Genomic DNA, 21,921 nt, shown 5'->3' with positions numbered 1-21,921 from the left:
TAAATCTGCATCTCCAGTGCATTTTACTCATGTGCTGGTAGAGATTTAAGTCCACAACTCGGTATCAGTGGAGCTATTTGACTTGCAAAAAGACAGAACATTAAGGAGAATGGGGTTTTAATGGCACAGAATGCAAGGCACAGCACTTGAGTAAAAGAACAGAGATTCAAGTATTTTCTGTTAATACAGTGACTTTAAGCCAGCAGTCTTTTTGGTTGGGAAACTCTGGGTCCTTTCTAGTTCAATATGTCTAAAAAGGTACATCAGAAAGGGGACATTATGCTCAGTAATTGATCTAAATAGGGTGCTTAAGAAAGTGTGATAACGTCATTTGACCTGGATGAAATGCCTTTAAATATTAGTTATGCTTACTAGAAGGATTTTCTGACTACTGCTTTTTATGGTGGTCAAGGAAGAGGAATTTATCAACCCAGGTTTCAAGATCGCTGAAAGTCTTATTTTGGAGTGTGCTACTGGTTATACTGTATGCTGAGGGAAAAAGTTACAGTGCTTAACAAATGTGATAATGCCACACTTCTTAAATCTATTTTATTATATTTTTTATATATAGGATCTAACACACTAATAAATTAAAACAGATAATAATTATTTACATAACTTTCTGCATCATATTTTACTATATACATCACTAAAATTCATTAAACAGCCAAACAGTATAAGTTAACCATAGGACATAGATGAATATTTCTTTAGTAATCTGACCAATTCTATTCAATAATTCTATTCTGTGGCTCTTTTGTTTGTTTGTTTCATCTTAATAGAAGAAATTTTGTTTTGGCACACAGCAATAACAGTATTAATAAATTATGTAAATGAAGGTGTGAACTTATTTTTTCCAATTCTTTGTACTTATTTTCCTGGTTATTGTTAATAAGCTCCAGTGAAGCAACAATCAAAACTTGAGTATACATCCAGGAATAGGTACATAAGACAGTACCAAAGGTTTAGTTAACATACATTTATCAGACTACAGTACTTGCAAGAAACAGATTTTTGCCAAAAAGTTATAGAACGTTGAAATCAGAAATCACATGCTGCCAATCTTCTTTGATTAAGTATTTACACTTCCAACAACCAACAGGTCTATATTATTTCATCAAATGGCTATTCAGCAAATAGCCATTCATTGAACACATATTTAGCCAAGCCGCTCTTCATCGAACAGTGAATTTTAACTAGGGCAAATCAGCAGTTGGCCACTGTCTGGAATTTGCCCTTTTCCCCACTGTAGTGCAATCTCAGAGTTGGTATATTTAGTTTGGGGGTGGGGGCATAGCCCTCACCTTGGCAGGTTTTTAATTACATTTTTTTTTGAGGTCGCTTAGTTGGCCAACTGCTTGTTTGCTCTACATAAAATTTGTTGTTCGATGAAGAGTGGCTTTGCTAAATAGGTGTTCAGCAAATGGCGATTCACTGACTAGCTATTCAGTGAAGTAATACAGATCCCAACCAATACCTTCCTTTTTGTTTATAATTTCAGATATGGACTAATAAATGATTGATGCTGAAATTTCCAAGAGAATACTTTCCAAAATAATGTTTTAGGATGTTAAAATTATTTTTCTACACTTTACACAATACTGTAATTGCTCATATTTAATTTTAGCCCTTTTTCTGTACACCACTTGTCTATGAGGGTTAGTTCCTGGCATAATGAATGGTTATCAGAAACTGATTTAACAATAATGCACAGTTAACCAAAGGTCTGGATTCCCGGTCTGGGGCCTGGAGAAGTAGATGCTGAAAAGGAGTGCAAGTAATGAGTTCTGTGGCATGCCATTGGTTATCTTCAAACGTTCTGAAGTGGGACCTGCCATCTTAACTTTGTCATCATATCTTTACACCAGCTGACTATCAGCCTCACCACAAAAGGATACACTTTAAGGCACACAGCTTAGTGTCAAATGCATTGGACAGATCCAACTAAGTTTTTTTTTAACAGAATGACCATTTCCAAAAGAAGTTAACTAAATTGCATAGGCAGAATCTCCCTTTGACAAAAACAAACTGATATGTGTCGAGCCTGATAAAGTTTTAATATCATATTTTATGAGGGCAGATATGATGAGTTTCATGACTTTGCAAATCAAACTAGTTAGACTAGTGGGTCTATAATCTCCTAGGTTAGTAGCAGAACAGCCTTTTTGATAGGATATCACCGCTGCAGGTCACTGTACTTTGGGGCCAGATCATGTGTCTATGACTAGGTTGAACAATTCAAGGAGGAGCTCCACAACAGAATGTTTGTTGCTGTTTATTAAGCCACCAGGTAAATTATCAAGCCTTAAGGAAGTAGTGGTTTTTGGTTTTAGAGATCACATTCAGTACTTATTCCTTTGTGATATTAGGGGGTATAAGAGATGTGGGAATTTGTGGGTTTAAGATAGTGATTTAATTGGTAAAGTTTGCACTAATTATTTGTTCTTGTGCATTTGCTATGTCTACTGGATCTTCGTAGGTGGCGCCATTTTGGATATGTTCAGAACAATGCTGGATGCAAGTTTTTAACTTTTTTATTATAATTAAAGAAATGTATAATCATCATTGGATTCAGAAGCTAATTAAGCTTATCATTTGCCTTACTAGTCCTTAGCATAGCACTGAGTTCCTTTATATGAGGAATTTCAGATCTGTTGTATTATTTAAGAAGCATTTTTGCTTTTTAATCGAGTTCCTCGGGTACACTTAGACTAGTAGTCTGCTTCCAAAATAATTCCAGAAATATCATAGGTGAGTTTGTTTACATCTCATAAACTATTACACAGATAATTTTGAAAGGATTGTGACATTGTTAGCCTATATCTCATAATAAAAAAGGATATATACATATTCAAAAAGTTAAATGGTAAAAGTATTGTCTTACAGAGTTGGAACAATTGGATATTTCATGTAATGTACATTGCTAACAATTGATAGGAGTAATACTATCTTATGTACTTGTTTATGATGTTTCTATTTGCACTGCTAACAATTCATGAAAGTAATACATTGGTTCATAAGTTCAAGTCTGTTCCATAGCATGGGCAGTCTCTGGGTTATGAACCTGTCCATCCAGCATGTTCTGTTAATTGTGATAATGAGGTTGAGGTCTCTGGAGTGTGTGGTGTGGAGGGATTGGGATTTCTTTAGATGTAGAATTTCTAACAGAGCTGGGTTAGACATGGCTTTGTAAGTCAAGCAGAGATCGCCTCTAAGTAGGCGATATGAGACAGAGAATAGTTGGAGTTTTTTAGTCTGTCCATGTAGGACAAATGTTTAAGACCTAGGATCCTCTTTGTGAGGTACTTTTGTGGCCTCTCCAGTTGTTGCAGGTGTTTAGTGAGGTACATGCTAAATGGGGCATTGTACTCAATGATTGGCCTAATGAGGGAAGAGTAGAGGGAGACAGTGACCTCTTTTTTCCTGGATGCAAAACCCTTAGTAATGAGATGTGCCACATAGAAGGACTTTCTGACCACAGTGGCAATGTGGTGATCAAAAGAGAGGTTGCTGCCAACCTGTGTTCCCAGATCTGTTATAACACCTTCTGTGTTCAGTGGTCTACCATCAATGCGGTAATTCATGGAAACTGGGTTTCTCCCAAAGGGGATGACGACACATTTTTTGGCATTGAGCTTAAGGCCATGGTTCTGACACCAGTCGTTGGTCACAGTGAGGCCATTCTGTAGGATGTCAACATCACTTGAGGAGTTAATAATAGCTCCCAACTTGCAATCATCTGCGAACTTTGTCAGCCAGAGTCCCTTTGTGTTGGCCTGGACTTCAGAGAAGCAGATACCAAACAGGAGAGGACCCAGAACCAAACCCTGTGGGACTCCACTCATGACTAATCAGCAGTCTGACTTGGAGTCAGCTACTTTCACACTGTGGAGTCTATCTGTGAGCCAGTTTGCAACCCACCTAGTGATATAGGGGTTGATGCCAAGCTTAGTGAGTTTTTCTATGATTCCTGAGTGGGGAAAGGTATCAAAAGCCCTGACCAGATCAAAGTAGGCTGTATGAACCACTTTGCCTTCATCCACAGCTCTGGTGACTGACTCAAAGAAGTCGACCAAGTTGAGCAGACATGATAAGGTGAGGCTGTGATTGAAGAGGGCACACAGATGTGGTGCCAGTTCACCCTGTAGTTCATGTAGAACACAACCAGGGATATTGTCAGGTCCCATAGAAGCTGTATTCTTAGCCTTGGAATGTGCTGTTTTAACCTGTGGAGCATTAATACTGGGTGCCTGGCAATCTACTGGTATTGTGATTGGTCCTTTGGGGGGTGAGGGGTAAAGTTGGCACTGAATATGTCGGCCAGTATACTGGCAATATCTGTTGGCTCAGTATAGGAGGTACTATTGTGCAGTAGCTTACAGCAAATCTGGGTATTGCCATGGAGATTCTTTACCTAACTATAGAAGGCCTTGTGGTTGTCTTTACTATCTGCTGCAATTCTGTTTTAATACCTAGCTTTAGAGGATTTGATGAGGGATCTCAACTTTTTGTTGAGGCAGATAAGGGAGTTTATCCACTCTTAGGACTTCACTTTATTCTGCAGCAGTTTCCTCCTTCTGTTGTAGCATTTGTTTATGGCATGGGACCGCCAGATTGGCTTCCTTTTTTTGGAGGAGAGTGTCTTGGTTCTATTGGGTATGGCAAGATCCATGCATTTGTGTACGTGTTCGTACAGTGCATTAGTGTATGATTCTGTAGTCATGCAACTATTTTCCATTTGTATGGGTGTTATGAAGTTAGCCACCGCTGTTTTTAGGATCCCAAAGTTAGCTTTGGAGAAGTTTTTCATGGTGGTTACCTTTGCTGGGGGGGGGGGGGTAGGAGGGATGTGGATTTCCAAGGTGATTAGTTTGTGGTCATATCTAATCAGGGAGGAGCTGACTATTTGTGTAGAGCAACAGTCGCTCATGTTAGTAATGACCAGGTCAAGGATGTTGCTACCTTTTGTGGTTTAAGAACGAGCTGGTCCAGGGGTTTGGAATTAATGAACTCCAGGAAACGTTGGGCAAGTCTACTGGTACATGAGTAGTTTACCCAGTTAATGGTGGGGTAGTTGAAATTGCCTAGTAAGAAAGTGTTAGTTTGGACCCTAATATTCTCCAGAGTGCTTATGAATGTGGTGTGCGAGTCTTGGGACATGGTTTGGGACCTATAGCAGGCTATGACCTCAATTGCTGTCTTACCCAATGTTAGCTGCACCTGAAGTATCTCTGATGTGTTATGTTGGGCTACCAGTCTGGAGCTGTGTGCATGCTTTATGAATATGGAAACACCACTGCATTTGGAGCTTCGGTCTAAGATCTGGGGCCGAAAGGTGTGGAATGAGTTATAGCCTGGTAGTGCAAGGGTACTTTTTGCTGCCTTGAAGCAGGTCTCTGTTACAGCAAAAATGTTGATGTTCTCCATTTTAAGGAGTGCCTCGAGCAAGTGCATTTTGAGATTTAGACTTCTAGCATTGAGCAACATGATCCTAAAATTGCATTTGTTTGTAGCTGTTACAGTGGTAATTTGGCCTTTGGAACACTGCCTAAAAAGGCACTATAGGGGTGACAAGAGTCTTGGCCAGTATCCAGAACCCCAGGGATGACAGATGCAGGCCATCTCTGGCAAAGCATCAAGGTCTGTCAATCATGTCATCCCAAGCAGACAGATATTGGATCCCCTTAGAATGACACCAGAAATTTAACCAGTTGTTGAAATCAATCATTTGCTGCTTGTACTGTGGTATCATTCTGGGTGATGGTAGGATGCTGCTCAGGGCTACATAATCCGAGAGCTCCTCCATGTCTTTTTTCATGTAGTCCAGGGAGGTACGTCTCAGGTCATTCACACTCACATGCACAATGACAGAGTCATATTTGTACCTGTTGTTGAGCAACCTGAGTGCATGTGTTATGTGTTGGATCCTAGCACCTGACAAGCAGCTGACTGTTACTTTCTCCTTATTCAACCTAGTGAGTGGGACATCAGTGTGCCTCACTATCGAGTCACCTATGACTAGTGTGTTGGGCATGTTGTTTTATCTTAGGGGCTTTGGTTGAGTGCCACACTGTTTAGGAGAGTTATGTGTCTCGTGATTAATGTTGTGGTGGTCGAGTGCGCTTCTGCCTTGGAGGTCTCTGCTGCTTGGGTAGATTTTTATTGAGCGCCTCCTCGAAGGTGGGTGTGTGGTTTGTATTTTTATGTGAAGGCAGTGCTGATGTGTGTTTCAGAGGGCTATGTGTTCCATGTGGTGTGGTGCAAGTGTTGACCTTCTCCTTTTGACCAGCTATTCTGGTCTTGACTGGAGAGTGCATGGCTTCCAATTTAGATATTTAAGTGCATATCTCGCATGTCTGAGTGTTGGAAAGTAAATGGAAAGGGTTGTCGGTGTACATGAGGCAGTTGCTACATTGCCTCAGGATGCCCAACTTCACCAGGTTAATAGGAGAAAGCACAGGGAACTGACCTTTAGACATGCCTGGTGGGGTGGGCATTGATAATAAGCACTAAATCTGTTTCCTTGTAGAACGTTTAGTGCTGGTAGCACTTGTGTGCTACAATAATTGCTACAAGAAGTCTGGTAAAGTGCTAGACTTATAAGCTAGTATAAGTGCAGGAGAGGAGAGAACTAGTAGATCTAAGGGAAAATTTGAAGAGCAGGCTCTGGCACTGCTCAGAAGCTTTCAAACAGTCCTGGATACAGCAAGTCTGTATCTGGACTAGACTAGTTAAAGGAAAGGTGGGGAAACAAGAGTAAACACGGGCTTTTAAACCGGAAAGTTGAGAGAGATAGAAAAACTGTCCAAACGGCCAATAAACTACAATTTCTGGGCCAGGAACCACTCCTCTTGTGGTAGATAAGCTTCGTAGTGCTTACCACTCCCACTGATAAGCTAGAAGGCTTCCCTCTAACACAGAAAGGCTTGGAGGGCAAAGAAGCTTACAGTCTTGGACATAGCAAATCTGTATCTGGACTAGACTAGTTATAGGAAAGGGGGGAAACAAGTGCAAACACAGGCTTTTAATCCAGAAAGTTGAAAGAGATGGAAGAAACTACACAAAAGGTCAATAAACCACAAATCTGGGCCAGAAACCACTCCTCTTTTGGTAGATAGGCTACCAAGTGCTTACCACTCCCACTGATAAGCTAGAAGGCTTCCTTCCAACACAGAAAGGCTTGGGGGGAAGAGGAGCTTACAATCAGTCCTTGATACAGCAAATCTGTACCTGGACTAGACTAGCTACAGGAAAGGGGGGATACAACTGCAAATGCAGGCTTTTAAATCAGAAAGTTAAGAAAGATGGAAAAACTGCCCAAACAGCCAATAACTACAATTTCTGGGCCCAGAAACCACTCCTTATTTGGCAGATAGGTTACCTAGTGCTTACCACTCCTACTGATAAGATAGAAGGCTTCCCTCCAACACAGAAAGGCTTGGGGGCTCACGAGTTTACAAACAGTCCTGGATACAGGAAATCTGTATCTGGACAAGACTTATTACAGGAAAGGGGAGAAACAAACTTATATATGTATTTTTTTTAGTAAAGTGGAAAAGGAGAAAGCTGGAAGAGAAGTTAATTCAAGGTTAAGAATCTAAATGGGCTGGTCTTCATAAATGTTCTCTGTCTATTAAGTAGAATGAAGTAATGACAGTAGACTGGGAGGAATGTCCCAGATCAAATAAACAGTATGGGCAGGCAACTGCAAACAAATCAAATATATGATACCTGACTAGAACACAGAAACCTCAAAAAATCAAAAAATGCAGAGAAATTCATGGATAGAGCACTCACAAAAAGAAAATACAACTATCAGTATGAAAAAGCAGTTTACAGTTAGGTAATTTAGTAAACATGCAATTAGTGTAATGAAACAGTATCTAGCAATGAAAAATGCAGTTGAAACAGGATAAAGCAGTGCACAAATACAGTGAAACAGTAAAACAAGCTTTATAACAGTGCCAAATGTAGAAGAATAAAAGTAGAGAACAATTATAAGTGTTACAAAAGTGCAATATAATGAAATAAGTGTAAGAAATAACTTATCCTGCTCTTGGAATCTTAAGGAATTTCTGCTGCTATGACCCCCTGCTATTCAGCCAATCACTCATGCTACAGAAAGTCAGAAAACCCTGTTAGTCTGTTGTCTTCATTATTATTGAGAGTGTGTGTGTGTCTCTTTCGCCTTATCCGGGTTAGGGGTCGCCACAGTGGAACTCCAGTCCGCTAATGTTTGGTAGTGGATTTTTACGTGCCGAGTTACCAGCCCTGATGCACAAACTTCAATGAAGGCACACCCATTCACGCATGCCTCCACACAGAAGACGCTCTAGCTGAGAATCAAACGTGACTTCATTATTATTGAGAGTATCAGCAGAAAATGGCCCCAGAAACACAGGAAACTCAACAAACAAAACTACCAGGTGTAGACAGCAGCAGACCTCTATCAAGATTATGCCACATGAGCAGAACACAGAAACCTCACAACAAATGCATAGAAAGAGCTCTCACAAAGAGAAAATATAAGTCACAGTATGAAAAAGCATTTTTCAGTTTAGTAATTAAATAAAAATGCAATTATAGTAATGCATTTTATTACAGCTACTAGCTGTAGCCACTAAATAAAAGTTTTAAACAGATAAAAAAGCAAGGAGAATCTAGAGAATGCATTTAACTGCAAACAAATCAGTTATATGATACCTGACTAGAACATAGAAACCACAAAAAATCAAACATGCACAGAAAAGCATGGACAGAGCACACACAAACAGAAAATACAACTCTCAGTATGAAAAAGCAGTTCACAGTTGGGTAATTCAGTAAACATGCAATTAGAGTAATGAAACAGTATCTAGCAATGAAAAATATAGTTAAAACAGTATAAAACAGTACATAAATGCAAAGAAACAGTACAAAAAGTTTAATAACAGTGCAAAATGTAGTAGATTAACTGTATAGCACACTTATAAGTGTTACAAAAGTGCAATTCAATGAAATAAGTGTAAGAAATAACTTATTCTGCTCTTGGAATCTTAATGAATTTCTGCTTAGTCTTAGTAATGAATCACAATCCACACCCTGGTAAATACAAGCACAGCCTTTTACAAACACAGAGTTTATATACCAGACAGGATGGAAGAATCAAGAAGATCAAATTATTACTCAGTCCTACTAGCCCCTGCTATTACACAATCACTTGTGCTACAGAAGATCAGGAAACCCAGTTACTCTCAATACTAATGAAGACAACAGACTCATGATAAATGCATAGAAAGAGCTCTCACAAAGAGAAAATACAAGTATCATATGAAAAACCAGATTACAGTTTAGTAATTAAATAAAAATGCAATAATAGTAATGCATACTATTACAGCTACTAGCTGTAGCCACTAAATGAAAGTTTTAAACAGATAAAAGAGCAAAGAGACTCTAGAGAATACTTTTAACTGCAAACAAATCAGTTAATCGATACCTGAAAAACACAGAAACATCAAAAAATCAAAAATGCACAGAAAAGCATGGGTAGTGCTCTCACAAACAGAAAATACAACTCTCAGCATGAAAAAGTGATTTACAGTTAGTAATTCAGTAAACATGCCATTAGAGTAATGAAACAGTTTCTAGCAATGAAAAATAAAGTTAAAACAGTATAAAACAGTACATGAAAGCAGTGAAACAGTAAAAAAAGCTTTATAACAGTGCAAAATGTAGTAGATTAAATGTATAGCACAATTATAAGTGATACAGAAGTGCAATTCAATAAAATAAGTGTAAGAAATAACTTATCCTGCTCTAGGAATCTTAAGGAATTTCTGCTTTGTCTCAGTAATGACTCACAATCCACAGCCTGGTAAATACAAGCACAGCCATTTACAGACACAGGGTTTATATACCAGACGGATGGAAGAATCAAGAAGATCAAATTACTACTCAGTCCTACTAGCCCCTGCTATTACCCAATCACTCATGCTACAGAAGGTCAGAAAGCTCTGTTACTCTCAATAATATTGAAGACAACAGACTAGAAGCAGAAAATGGCTGCCAGAAACACAGGAAACTCAACAAACAAAACTACCAGGCCTAGACAACAGCAGGCTTCTATCAAGATTATGCCACATGAGCAAAACCTCATAATAAATGCATAGAAAAAGCTCTCACAAAGAGAAAATACAAGTCTCAGTATGAAAAAGCAGTTTACAGTTTAGTAATTAAATAAAAATGCAATTATAGTAATGCATACTATTGCAGCTACTAGGTGTAGCCACTAAATGAAAGTTTTAAACAGATAAAGGAGCAAGGAGAATCTAGAGAATGCTTTTAACTGCAAACAAATCAGGTATATGATACCTGACTAGAGCACAGAAACCTAACAAAATCAAAAATGCACAGAAAAGCACTGATAGAGCACTCACAAACAGAAAATACAACTCTCAGCATGAAAAAGCAGTTTACAGTTGGGTAATTCAGTAAACATGGAATTAGAGTAATGAAACATTATCTAACAATGAAAAATATAGTTAAAACAGTATAAAACAGTACATAAATGCAATGAAACAGTAAAAAAAGCTTTATGACAGTGCACAATTTAGTAGATTAAATGTATAGCACAATTATAAGTGTTACAGAAGTACAATTAAATGAAATACGTGTAAGAAGTAACTTATCCTGCTCTTGCAATCTTAAGGAATTTCTGCGTAGCCTTAGTAATGAATCACAATCCACAGCCTGGTAAATACAAGCACAGCCTTTTACAGACACAGGGTTTATATACCAGACAGGATGGAAGAATCAAGAAGATTGAATTACTACTCAGTCCAAATAGTCCCTGCTATTACACAATCACTTGTGCTACAGAAGGTCAGAAAACACTGTTACTCTCAATAATAATGAAGACAACAGACTCATGATAAATGCATAGAAAGTGCTCTCATAAAGAGAAAGTACTAATCTCAGTATGAAAAACAATTGACAGTTTAGTAATTAAATAAAAATGCAATTTTAGTAATGCATATTATTACAGCTACAAGCTGTAGCCACTAAATGCAAGGTTTTAACACATAAAGGAGCAAAGAGACTCTAGAGAATGTTTTTAACTGCAAACAAATCAGTGATATGATACCTGACAAGAACACGGAAACCTCAAAAAATCAAAAATGCACAGAAAAGCACGGACAGAGCACTCACAAACAGAAAACACAACTCTCAGTATGAAAAAGCAGTTTACACTTAAGTAATTCAGTAAAAATGTAATTAGAGTAATGAAACAGTATCTAGCAATGCAAGATACAGTTAATACAGTATAAAACAGTACATAAATGCAGTGAGACCGTAAAAGAAGCTTTATAACAATGCAAAATGTAGTAGATTAACTGCATAACACAATTATAAGTGTTACAGAAGTGCAATTCAATGAAATAAGTGTAAGAAATAACTTATCCTGCTCTTGGAATCTTAAGGAATTTCTGCTTAGTGTTAGTAATGAATCACAATCCACAACCTGGTAAATACAAGCACAGCCTTTTACAGACACAGGGATTATATACCAGACAGGATGGAAGAGTCAAGAATGTCAACTTACTACTCAGTCCTACTAGCCCCTGCTATTACCCAATCACTTGTGCTACAGAAGGTCAAGAAACCCTGTTACTCTCAATAATAATAATGAAGACAACAGACTATCACAGAAAATGGCTGCCAGAAACACATGAAAATAACAAACAAAAAAATAGGCCTAGACAACAGCAGGCCTCTATCAAGATTATGCCACCTGAGCAGAGCACAGTAACCTCACGATAAATGCATCAAAAGAGCTCTCAAAAAGAGCAAATGCAAGCCTCAGTATGAAAAAGCAGTTTACAGTTTAGTAATTAAATAAAAATGCAATTATAGTAATGCATGCTATTACAGCTACATGACATTTTTTAAACAGATAAAGGAGCAAGGAGACTCTAAAGAATGCTTTTATCTGCAAACAAATCAGGTATATGATACCTGACTAAAACACAGAAACCTAAAAAAATCAAAAATGCACAGAAAAGCACGGATAGAACACTCACAAACAGAAAATACAACTTTCAGTATGAAAAAGCAATTTACAGTTGAGTAATTCAGTAAACATGCAATTACAGTAATGAAACATTATCTAGCAATGAAAAATATAGTTAAAACAGTATAAAACAGTGCATAAATTCAATGAAACAGTACAGAAAGCTTAACAACAGTGCAAAATGTAGTAGATTAACTGTATAGTGCAATTATAAGCATTACAGAAGTGCAATTCAAGAAAATAAGTTTAAGAAATAACTTATCCTGCTCTTGCAATCTTAAGGAATTTCTGCTTAGTCTTAGTAATGAATCACAATCCACAGCCTGGTCAATACAAGCAGAGTTTTTTACAGACACAGGGTTTATATACCAGACAGGATAGAAGAATCAGGAAGATAGAATTACTACAAAGTCCTACTAGCCCCTACTATTACACAATCATGTGTGCTACAAAAGGTCAGGAAACCCTGTTACTCTCAATAATAATGAAGACAGTAGACTCATGATAAATGCATAAAAATAGATCTCACAAAGAGAAAGTGCAAGTCTCAGTATGAAAAAGCAGTTTACTGTTTAGTAATTAAATAAAAATGCAATTATAGTAATGCATATTAGTACAGCTACTAACTGTAACCACTAAATGCAAGTTTTAAACAGATAAAGGAGCAAGGAGACTCTAGAGAATGCTTTTAACTGCAAACAAATCAGTTATATGGCACCTGACTAGAACACAGAAACCTCAAAAAATCAAAAATGCACAGAAAAGCATGGATAGAGCACTCACACACAGAAAATACAACTCTCAGTATGAAAAAGCAGTCTACAATTAAGTAATTCAGTAAACATGCAATTAGAGTAATGAAACAGTATATAGCAATGAAAAATACAGTTAAAACAGCATACAACTGTACATAAATGCAGTGAAACAGTAAAAAAAGCTTTATAACAGTGCAAATGTAGTAGATTAACTTCATAGCACAATTATAAGCATTACAGAAGTGCAATTCAATGAAATAAATGTAAGAAATAACTTATCCTGCTTTTGGAATCTTAAGGAATATATGCTTAGTCTCAGTAATGAATCACAATCCACAGCCTGGTAAATACAAGCACAGCCTTTTACAGACACAGGGATTATATACCAGACAGGATGGAAGAATCAAGAATACCAAATTACTACTCAGTCCTACTAGCCCCTGCTATTACACAATTACTCATGCTAGAGAAGGTCAGGAAACCCTGTTACTCTCAATAATAATGAAGACAACAGACTATCAGCAAAAAATGGCTGCCAGAAACACATGAAACTAACAAACAAATCTAACAAGCTTAGACAGCAGCAGGCCTCTATCAAGATTATGCCACCTGAGCAGAACACAGAAACCTCATGATAAATGCATAGAAAGAGCTCTCACAAAGAGACAATACAAGTCTCAGTATGAAAAAACAGTTTACAGTTTAGTAATTAAATAAAAATGCAATTATAGTAATGCATACTATTACAGCTACTAGCTGTAGCCACTAAATGAAAGTTTTAAACAGATAAAGGAGCAAGGAGACTCTAGAGAATGCTCTTAACTGCAAACAAATCAGTTATAGGATACCTGACTAGATCACAGAAACCTCAAAAAATCAAAAATGCACAGAAAAGCATGGATAGAGCACTCACAAACAGAAAATACAACTGTCAGTATGAAAAGCAGTTTACAGTTACATAATTCAGTAAACATGCAATTAGAGTAATGAAACAGTATCTAGCAATGAAAAATACGGTTAAAACAGTATAAAACAGTACATAAATGCAGTGAAACAGTAAATAAAGTGTTATAACAGTGCACAATGTAGTAGATTAACTGTATAGCAGAACTATAAGCATTACAGAAGTGCAATTCAATGAAATAAATGTAAGAAATAACTTATCCTGCTCTTGGAATCTTAAGGAATTTCTGCTTAGTGTTAGTAATGAATCACAATCCACAACCTGGTAAATACAAGCACAGCCTTTTACAGACACAGGGATTATATACCAGACAGGATGGAAGAGTCAAGAATGTCGACTTACTACTCAGTCGTACTAGCCCCTGCTATTACCCAATCACTTGTGCTACAGAAGGTCAAGAAACCCTGTTACTCTCAATAATAATAATGAAGACAACAGACTATCACAGAAAATGGCTGCCAGAAACACATGAAAATAACAAACAAAAAAATAGGCCTAGACAACAGCAGGCCTCTATCAAGATTATGCCACCTGAGCAGAGCACAGTAACCTCACGATAAATGCATCAAAAGAGCTCTCACAAAGAGCAAATGCAAGTCTCAGTATGAAAAAGCAGTTTACAGTTTAGTAATTAAATAAAAATGCAATTATAGTAATGCATGCTATTACAGCTACATGACATTTTTTAAACAGATAAAGGAGCAAGGAGACTCTAAAGAATGCTTTTATCTGCAAACAAATCAGGTATATGATACCTGACTAAAACACAGAAACCTAAAAAAATCAAAAATGCACAGAAAAGCACGGATAGAACACTCACAAACAGAAAATACAACTTTCAGTATGAAAAAGCAGTTTACAGTTGAGTAATTCAGTAAACATGCAATTAGAGTAATGAAACATTATCTAGCAATGAAAAATATAGTTAAAACAGTATAAAACAGTGCATAAATTCAATGAAACAGTACAGACAGCTTAACAACAGTGCAAAATATAGTAAATTAACTGTATAGCACAATTATAAGCATTACAGAAGTGCAATTCAAGAAAATAAGTTTAAGAAATAACTAATCCTGCTCTTGCAATCTTAAGGAATTTCTGCTTAGTCTTAGTAATGAATCACAATCCACAGCCTGGTCAATACAAGCAGAGTTTTTTACAGACACTGGGTTTATATACCAGACAGGATAGAAGAATCAAGAAGATAGAATTACTACAAAGTCCTACTAGCCCCTACTATTACACAATCACGTGTGATACAAAAGGTCAGGAAACCCTGTTACTCTCAATAATAATGAAGCAGCAGACTCATGATAAATGCATAAAAAGAGCTCTCACAAAGAGAAAGTGCAAGTCTCAGTATGAAAAAGCAGTTTACTGTTTAGTAATTAAATAAAAATGCAATTATAGTAATGCATATTAGTACAGCTACTAGCTGTAACCACTAAATGCAAGTTTTAAACAGATAAAGGAGCAAGGAGACTCTAGAGAATGCTTTTAACTGCAAACAAATCAGTTATATGACACCTGACTAGAACACAGAAACCTCAAAAAATCAAAAATGCACAGAAAAGCATGGATAGAGCACTCACAAACAGAAAATACAACTCTCAGTATGAGAAAGCAGTCTACAATTAAGTAATTCAGTAAACATGCAATTAGAGTAATGAAACATTATATAGCAATGAAAAATACAGTTAAAACAGCATACAACAGTACATAAATGCAGTGAAACAGTAAAAAAAAGCTTTATAACAGTGCAAATGTAGTAGATTAACTTCATAGCACAATTATAAGCATTACAGAAGTGCAATTCAATGAAATAAATGTAAGAAATAACTTATCCTGCTTTTGGAATCTTAAGGAATATCTGCTTAGTCTCAGTAATGAATCACAATCCACAGCCTGGTAAATACAAGCACAGCCTTTTACAGACACAGGGATTATATACCAGACAGGTTGGAAGAATCAAGAATACTAAATTACTACTCAGTCCTACTAGCCCCTGCTTTTACCCAATTACTCATGCTACAGAAGGTCAGGAAACCCTGTTACTCTCAATAATAATGAAGACAACAAACTATCAGCAAAAAAATTGCTGCCAGAAACACATGAAACTAACAAACAAATCTAACAAGCTTAGACAGCAGCAGGCCTCTATCAAGATTATGCCACCTGAGCAGAACACCGAAACCTCATGATAAATGCATAGAAAGAGCTCTCACAAAGAGACAATACAAGTCTCAGTATGAAAAAGCAGTTTACAGTTTAGTAATTAAATAAAAATGCAATTATAGTAATGCATACAATTATAGCTACTAGCTGTAGCCACTAAATGAAAGTTTTAAACAGATAAAGGAGCAAGGAGACTCTAGAGAATGCTCTTAACTGCAAACAAATCAGTTATAGGATACCTGACTAGAACACAGAAACCTCAAAAAAATCAAAAATGCACAGAAAAGCACGGATAGAGCACTCACAAACAGAAAATACAACTGTCAGTATGAAAAGCAGTTTACAGTTAAGTAATTCAGTAAACATGCAATTAGAGTAATGAAACAGTATCTAGCAATGAAACATACGGTTAAAACAGTATAAAACAGTACATAAATGCAGTGAAACAGTAAATAAAGTTTTATAACAGTGCACAATGTAGTAGATTAACTGTATAGCAGAACTATAAGCGTTACAGAAGTGCAATTCAATGAAATAAATATAAGAAATAACTTATCCTGCTCTTGGAATCTTAAGGAATTTCTCCTTAGTCTTTCTAATGAATCACAATCCACAGCCTGGAAAATACAAGCCTTAAAACTGTCTTAAGCACCCTGTCTCCATCAGCCACTGTTCTGTCCAGCAACAAACTAACCAGACCTTGCAAGTATTGAACCCAGGACCCTGCACACCATAGCCACAGCAATTTACCACAAAGCCATCTGATCTGTTTTATACAGTTGTTCATGACATATTTCTATGTAGACAGTTATTAATAGTTTAGTTCCTATGCATACAGTAAGGTAGTAGAGTTACAAGGTTATATTGATATTCTAGGGGTGACTGAATACTGTTTGATAGTTTCTGAATTAAAAGTTGGGAAAGAATTGAAGAGACTGAATGCTTGGGTCTTCTTAACAAACTGACAAGAAGATAAGCATAACTCTTGTAATGAGGAAAAGTTGAAGACAGGATATCGTTATTTGTCTTAAACATTTCAAAGATATCAGTTAGATTCATTTTCTTAGAGCTTACCTGTAACTTCTTAATTGTATTTACGCATCTTTTACTATTAGATATTATTTTCTTACTTTTTGATTGCAAGGCATGCATCCATTAAAATGTTAGTTTAAAAAAATCATCATCTTATGCTCAATAAAATTATTTGCATGGCTTCTGCATATAGCACATCAACAAAGTATCTAATTGTATTTACACATTTACAAAGAATGGCCAATTTTATTTATGTAACTGTGTTGCTACCATTGCTAATTTATCATAATGTGTGTATTCTGTTGTACACTGTTGTTGTATAACTGTGAATATCCTTAATTCACATGGGCAGTGTTTGCAAATGGTCAGTCTTGATCAATGCATCACTCTAGTAAATAAATTAAATTAAACAAACAAACAAACAAATACATTAATAAAAACATCTGAGCACCTGTTCAATGTATATGTGAACTGTTAATATATGACAGAGGCTAAGGCCTACAGACTGGGAATTCAGGAAATGAGCAAACTTTTTTCCAGGAAACAGGAGCATCTGTAGGTTTTCCTTAGGTGTTCATAGTCTTTGTTCTAAAATCTGAATACTCTGTTACATTCCTGTGCCCTTTTGGAAGGTTGTTTCAGATAGAGTGGACTGTTTGCCCAGATGAGATTCCAAAGGGTGGTCTATGTAGGGTCAAAGCATTATTTCCTGATTCCTGAGAGAAAAGCTTTAACTTTTTGCCTACTTCCAAGAGTTGGTCATAAAGCATTATGTAAAATGTTAAAGGTGAGTAAAGATAAAAGAAAAATGGAATTAAGTCTTACTGGAAGCCATTTGACTTTTGTAAATTTAGACAGTGGTGTTCCATTTGAGCAGACAGGCTGATAAATCTGCATATACCATTAAGTAGTGTTTGAATTCACTGATTGCTCATCATAGTCTGAATGATGTCACAGGGGAGCTTGGCACTAACTGAGCACAAGGCAGAAAAACTAATCCTGGACAGGGTAATGGTCATAAAGTGAAATACACTTAACATCCAGGCATGAACATGAGCAGACCAGATTAGCCACATAGTCTTTCTATGCTGCCACACTGAATTTCATTGTCTTTCAGCATCTAATGACTAAGGTCTATTCATTTTCTGTTACAGATTCCTGGAAAGGAAATACGATGAAGTACATCAGCTGTACAAGAAGCATGAAAAAGTCATTAAATACATTATATATGGAGTGCTGTTTGTAGGTAAATAACCAGATCTGTGATAATATATAAATATATCATGCAAATGTAGCTGCTACTGTTATTATTTTTAATACTATGTGTGGAAGCCATTGTATTAGTCATATCTAACCATGCATATTCTGAAGATATATTGACAGATATAACACTAGCATCCTGAAATGAAACTTGTAATCTTCATTATCAGTACTTTCTAGATTTACAGTAGCAGGAGTCTTGTGAATCACCCATCTGGGCTCTGTGGTGTGGGCTGGGGGATAGTCATTTGGATGGCCCTAATGTAAATGGGAAAGCTGGAACATTCCTCAGGTTCTGCCAGTTCGGCCTTATAGTAGTCAGAGATGAAGAGCCATAAGTTCAACAGGGAATATGAAAATAATATATAAAATTAGCAACCCCTGTCTCTGGCATAATAGGGGTCCATGCTGGTTAAAGACACAAATTGGCTAGCTTCCTACAGACAGTACACAATCAGTATAACCCCCCAACTCTTCAGGTAAAGAGCAAATAAAAAAAAAGTGTCCACTCCTTTGCCTAGCATTCCAACCAAGTAGCCAAATGCAACACCCCCCTCCTTCCTCTCATTTTAGTGTTTTGTATATATATATATATATATATATATATATATATATATATATATATATATACATATATATATATATATATAGCTATGGGTCTACTTCACTAAACTGAAATCCCATTTCACTGACATTTCACTGAGACCAAATCACCTAACGTTCACAACACTGACAACTCATTTCACTGTATCTCATTTCACTGAATTGTAAGCTATAGATTTGATGTGGTAGTTTGTAGAGTACTGTGAGGCAAGTAAAAGGTATATGCCCTTTTCCCCACTGGAGTTAGTATATATACTTATGGGGGGTGTGGGGGGAGGTGTAGCCCTCCATTTAGTTTGTTTTTTTGTCTGTTTTTTGTTAAGGTCATGCATAACTAGTTTTTAAGTTGTAGAAAGAGGTAGCTATTAGTTTTGTGAGTTTGTTTGTGTATGGTTTCATTTAGTCTTGTGAAATTTAACATTTTAAGTTGTCAATGAAATGAGATTCAGTGAAACGAGTTGCCAGTGTTTTGATGAACTTTAGGTAGTTTGGTCTCAGTGAAATGAATGTCAGTGAAATGGGATTTTGGTGAAGTGAAATAGACCCATATATATATATATATATATATATATATATATATATATATATATATATATATATATATATTTTTTTTTAACTGTAGCAAACTGCTTGCTACAAATGTAGCAAGAAGTTCATACAGTTTATATCCTGCACAGAGTGCTATGGAACTCAGGTTTTAGTTTAAGAAAACATATTTTCTCTTTTAAACTATAACAAGCAATTGGTACAGTTTATATTCCTCATGGAATACTATGGTGCTCAGGTTTCAGATTAAAATAAAGATTTATTTTTTACTTTTAAATTGTAGCAGTTGCTAAAGTTTAGACCGTACAATAGTGCCCATGTTTGAGCTAATTTTAAAATGCAGTGTTGCATTAAAAACCATTGTGATCAGCTGATTGCTCCCCCCCAACACTTTCAACAGGGGCCCTAGTTATGCTACTGCTGCAAGGAAATATTGGAATATCCTCTGTCTAGAGGGAAGAGTTGTTTCTAACTGGTTAATTATTTATTTCAATTATTACATTTTCTATAATATGTAAGGGAAGAAAAGAATAACAGAGAAATTTAACAAAATTAATGTTATCATTTAAAAAGCCGAGTAACAAAATGTGATTGCTTATATGTATACCTTGAATGGAGACAGTGCTGACTCCACTGCTCTGCAAGTACTGCCTATAATCTGTGCACTTCCTCTCTTCATATTAGTCTGCTTGTGTGTCATATATGTATGACGGAGAGACCAGGCCTCAATGTTTTACACACCCCCAGCTACTCCAGTAGTTTAAAGGTACGCAGCTGGCCTGGTAATCTAGAATAGCTGGATTTAACCCCCTGCTAAACCATTTATTTCTTTAATACTCTGCTCTTAACTATTGATAGGAGGGCTGTACTGCCAAAAATATCTCATTGATGTATCAGTATGTTTGAATTCTAGTTTGTAGTGTTTGCAGATGCACTGTTTCTTTACCTTTTTGTATTTTGTTGGAGAGACTAGTGCTCTTGCACATAAAGCTTCTCACTGATCTGTGAGTATGCCTGTGTGTGTGTGTGTGTGTGTGTGTGTGTGTGTGTGTGTGTGTGTGTGTGTGTGTGTGTGTGTGTGTGTGTGTCTGTGTGTTACATCATCTATATAGCCCTATCTCTCTTTCTCTCTCTCTCTCTCTCTCTCTCTCTCTGTACATATATATATATATATATATATATATATACATATATATATATATATATATATATATATATATATATATATAAATATATATAGATATAAATACATTCTAATGGACCAGACCCAAACTCTTCCGCCCAAACTGCTGGAAGTTAACTTAACTCTTAGTCATGATGTTTTAAATTCTTGAAGGAGTGATCAACAATATAAGGAGGAAGAAAATGCCAAAAAAAAACTCTCCAGAAGCCTCAATCTGGTTCACAATATCTCATCTCCATTGTTTAGGGTTGGTATAAACTTAAAATATTTCCCATTATTTGGCTTGCAGTACCTTGGCTTATATATGGTTAAGCCTAGATGTTGCATACTTTTAACAATCAACATTCCTCTCTTTGAGTAATTTTAGTTAGGATATAGTTAGATGTGTTTCAAGCTCCCCCCTCCACTTTATAGCTACTTGTGTCTAGAATATTGCAGCTACTAAATCATGCAAACACTTTTGTGTCTGTATTTTTTGTCTTGAAGTACAGATTCCTTAGTTCAGTTATCATATCATTTTAGAGTGTAACACAGCTGCCTTAGATACAGATGTGATTGCCATTTGTGTATTCACAAATGCTTACTACGAGACTATGCAAAATATTTTGCATGAGGCAGTGCCTATGGAACAATTCTAGAGTGATTGCAAATACAATACATTCTTCTTTTGTTTCATTTGTGCAAACAGAAGACTATGAATCTTATTTAGTTCACCATTGATAAAAATGTATTTAAATTGTTAAGAATTTTTTGACATTTAAAAATTGAATGAATGTACATCTGTGGGCAGGGAGTGCTAAGGACTGGAGGCTTGTTCTGCATTTTCTTCATCTCCAGGCAGTTGGGTGCATAGTGCTCAATCACATCTGCTCAACATTCATTCTCCTTATATCTAGGCCTGAACGTGTCAGGAGGATAAGTGTCTGTGTGAGATCTCTAGGTGCTTTCTGGCCAGTTTTTCCCTTTGGCAGTATCCTGTTGCAATGGAGGTGGTATATAAAAGTTAAGCTTTTGCCCCTCACATATGGGGGCAGTGGAGGTAGCTTGCCTTCTTTGGAAAAACAAAGCCTTTTTCCAAACAATACAGAAAGGATGTAGGTGAAGACTTTCTCAGTTAGTTGTGGTCAATGAGTGTTTCTGCAAGTGATTGTATTACAGTCATTTATAGGTGAAGCAGGTTTGAGAACACTAAAACAGCTTTGAAAGCTTTAAAATACTGAACAATTCATATCAGACCAAAAGGATTAGTTTCAGATGGAAATTTCCATCACAGCCTGTATTATACAGGAATATAAAGTATTCCCTTTGATTCAGTAAAATACTTACCACTCATGCTAATTTCCAAACATGTGCT

The 21,921-nt window shown here is 36.4% G+C and overlaps 1 protein-coding gene across 1 annotated transcript in view; it reads left to right on the top strand.

Moving 5' to 3' along the window:
* SLC28A3 (solute carrier family 28 member 3) overlaps positions 1 to 21,921 on the top strand; it is a 262,179-nt gene that overhangs the window by 24,140 nt on the left and 216,118 nt on the right. Inside the window, exon 3 of the mRNA XM_044060325.1 lies at positions 18,130 to 18,221. Within this exon, the coding sequence (XP_043916260.1) occupies positions 18,130 to 18,221 (92 nt within the window). The remainder of the gene's footprint in view (positions 1 to 18,129; positions 18,222 to 21,921) is intronic.

The sequence above is a fragment of the Protopterus annectens genome, chromosome 2.part0 (assembly GCF_019279795.1).
Source record: "Protopterus annectens isolate FY-2018-M chromosome 2.part0, PAN1.0, whole genome shotgun sequence".
Taxonomy (NCBI): domain Eukaryota; kingdom Metazoa; phylum Chordata; order Ceratodontiformes; family Protopteridae; genus Protopterus; species Protopterus annectens.
The sequence above is the reverse complement of the archived record's forward strand: the minus strand, read 5'-3'. Positions and strand labels throughout refer to the sequence as shown.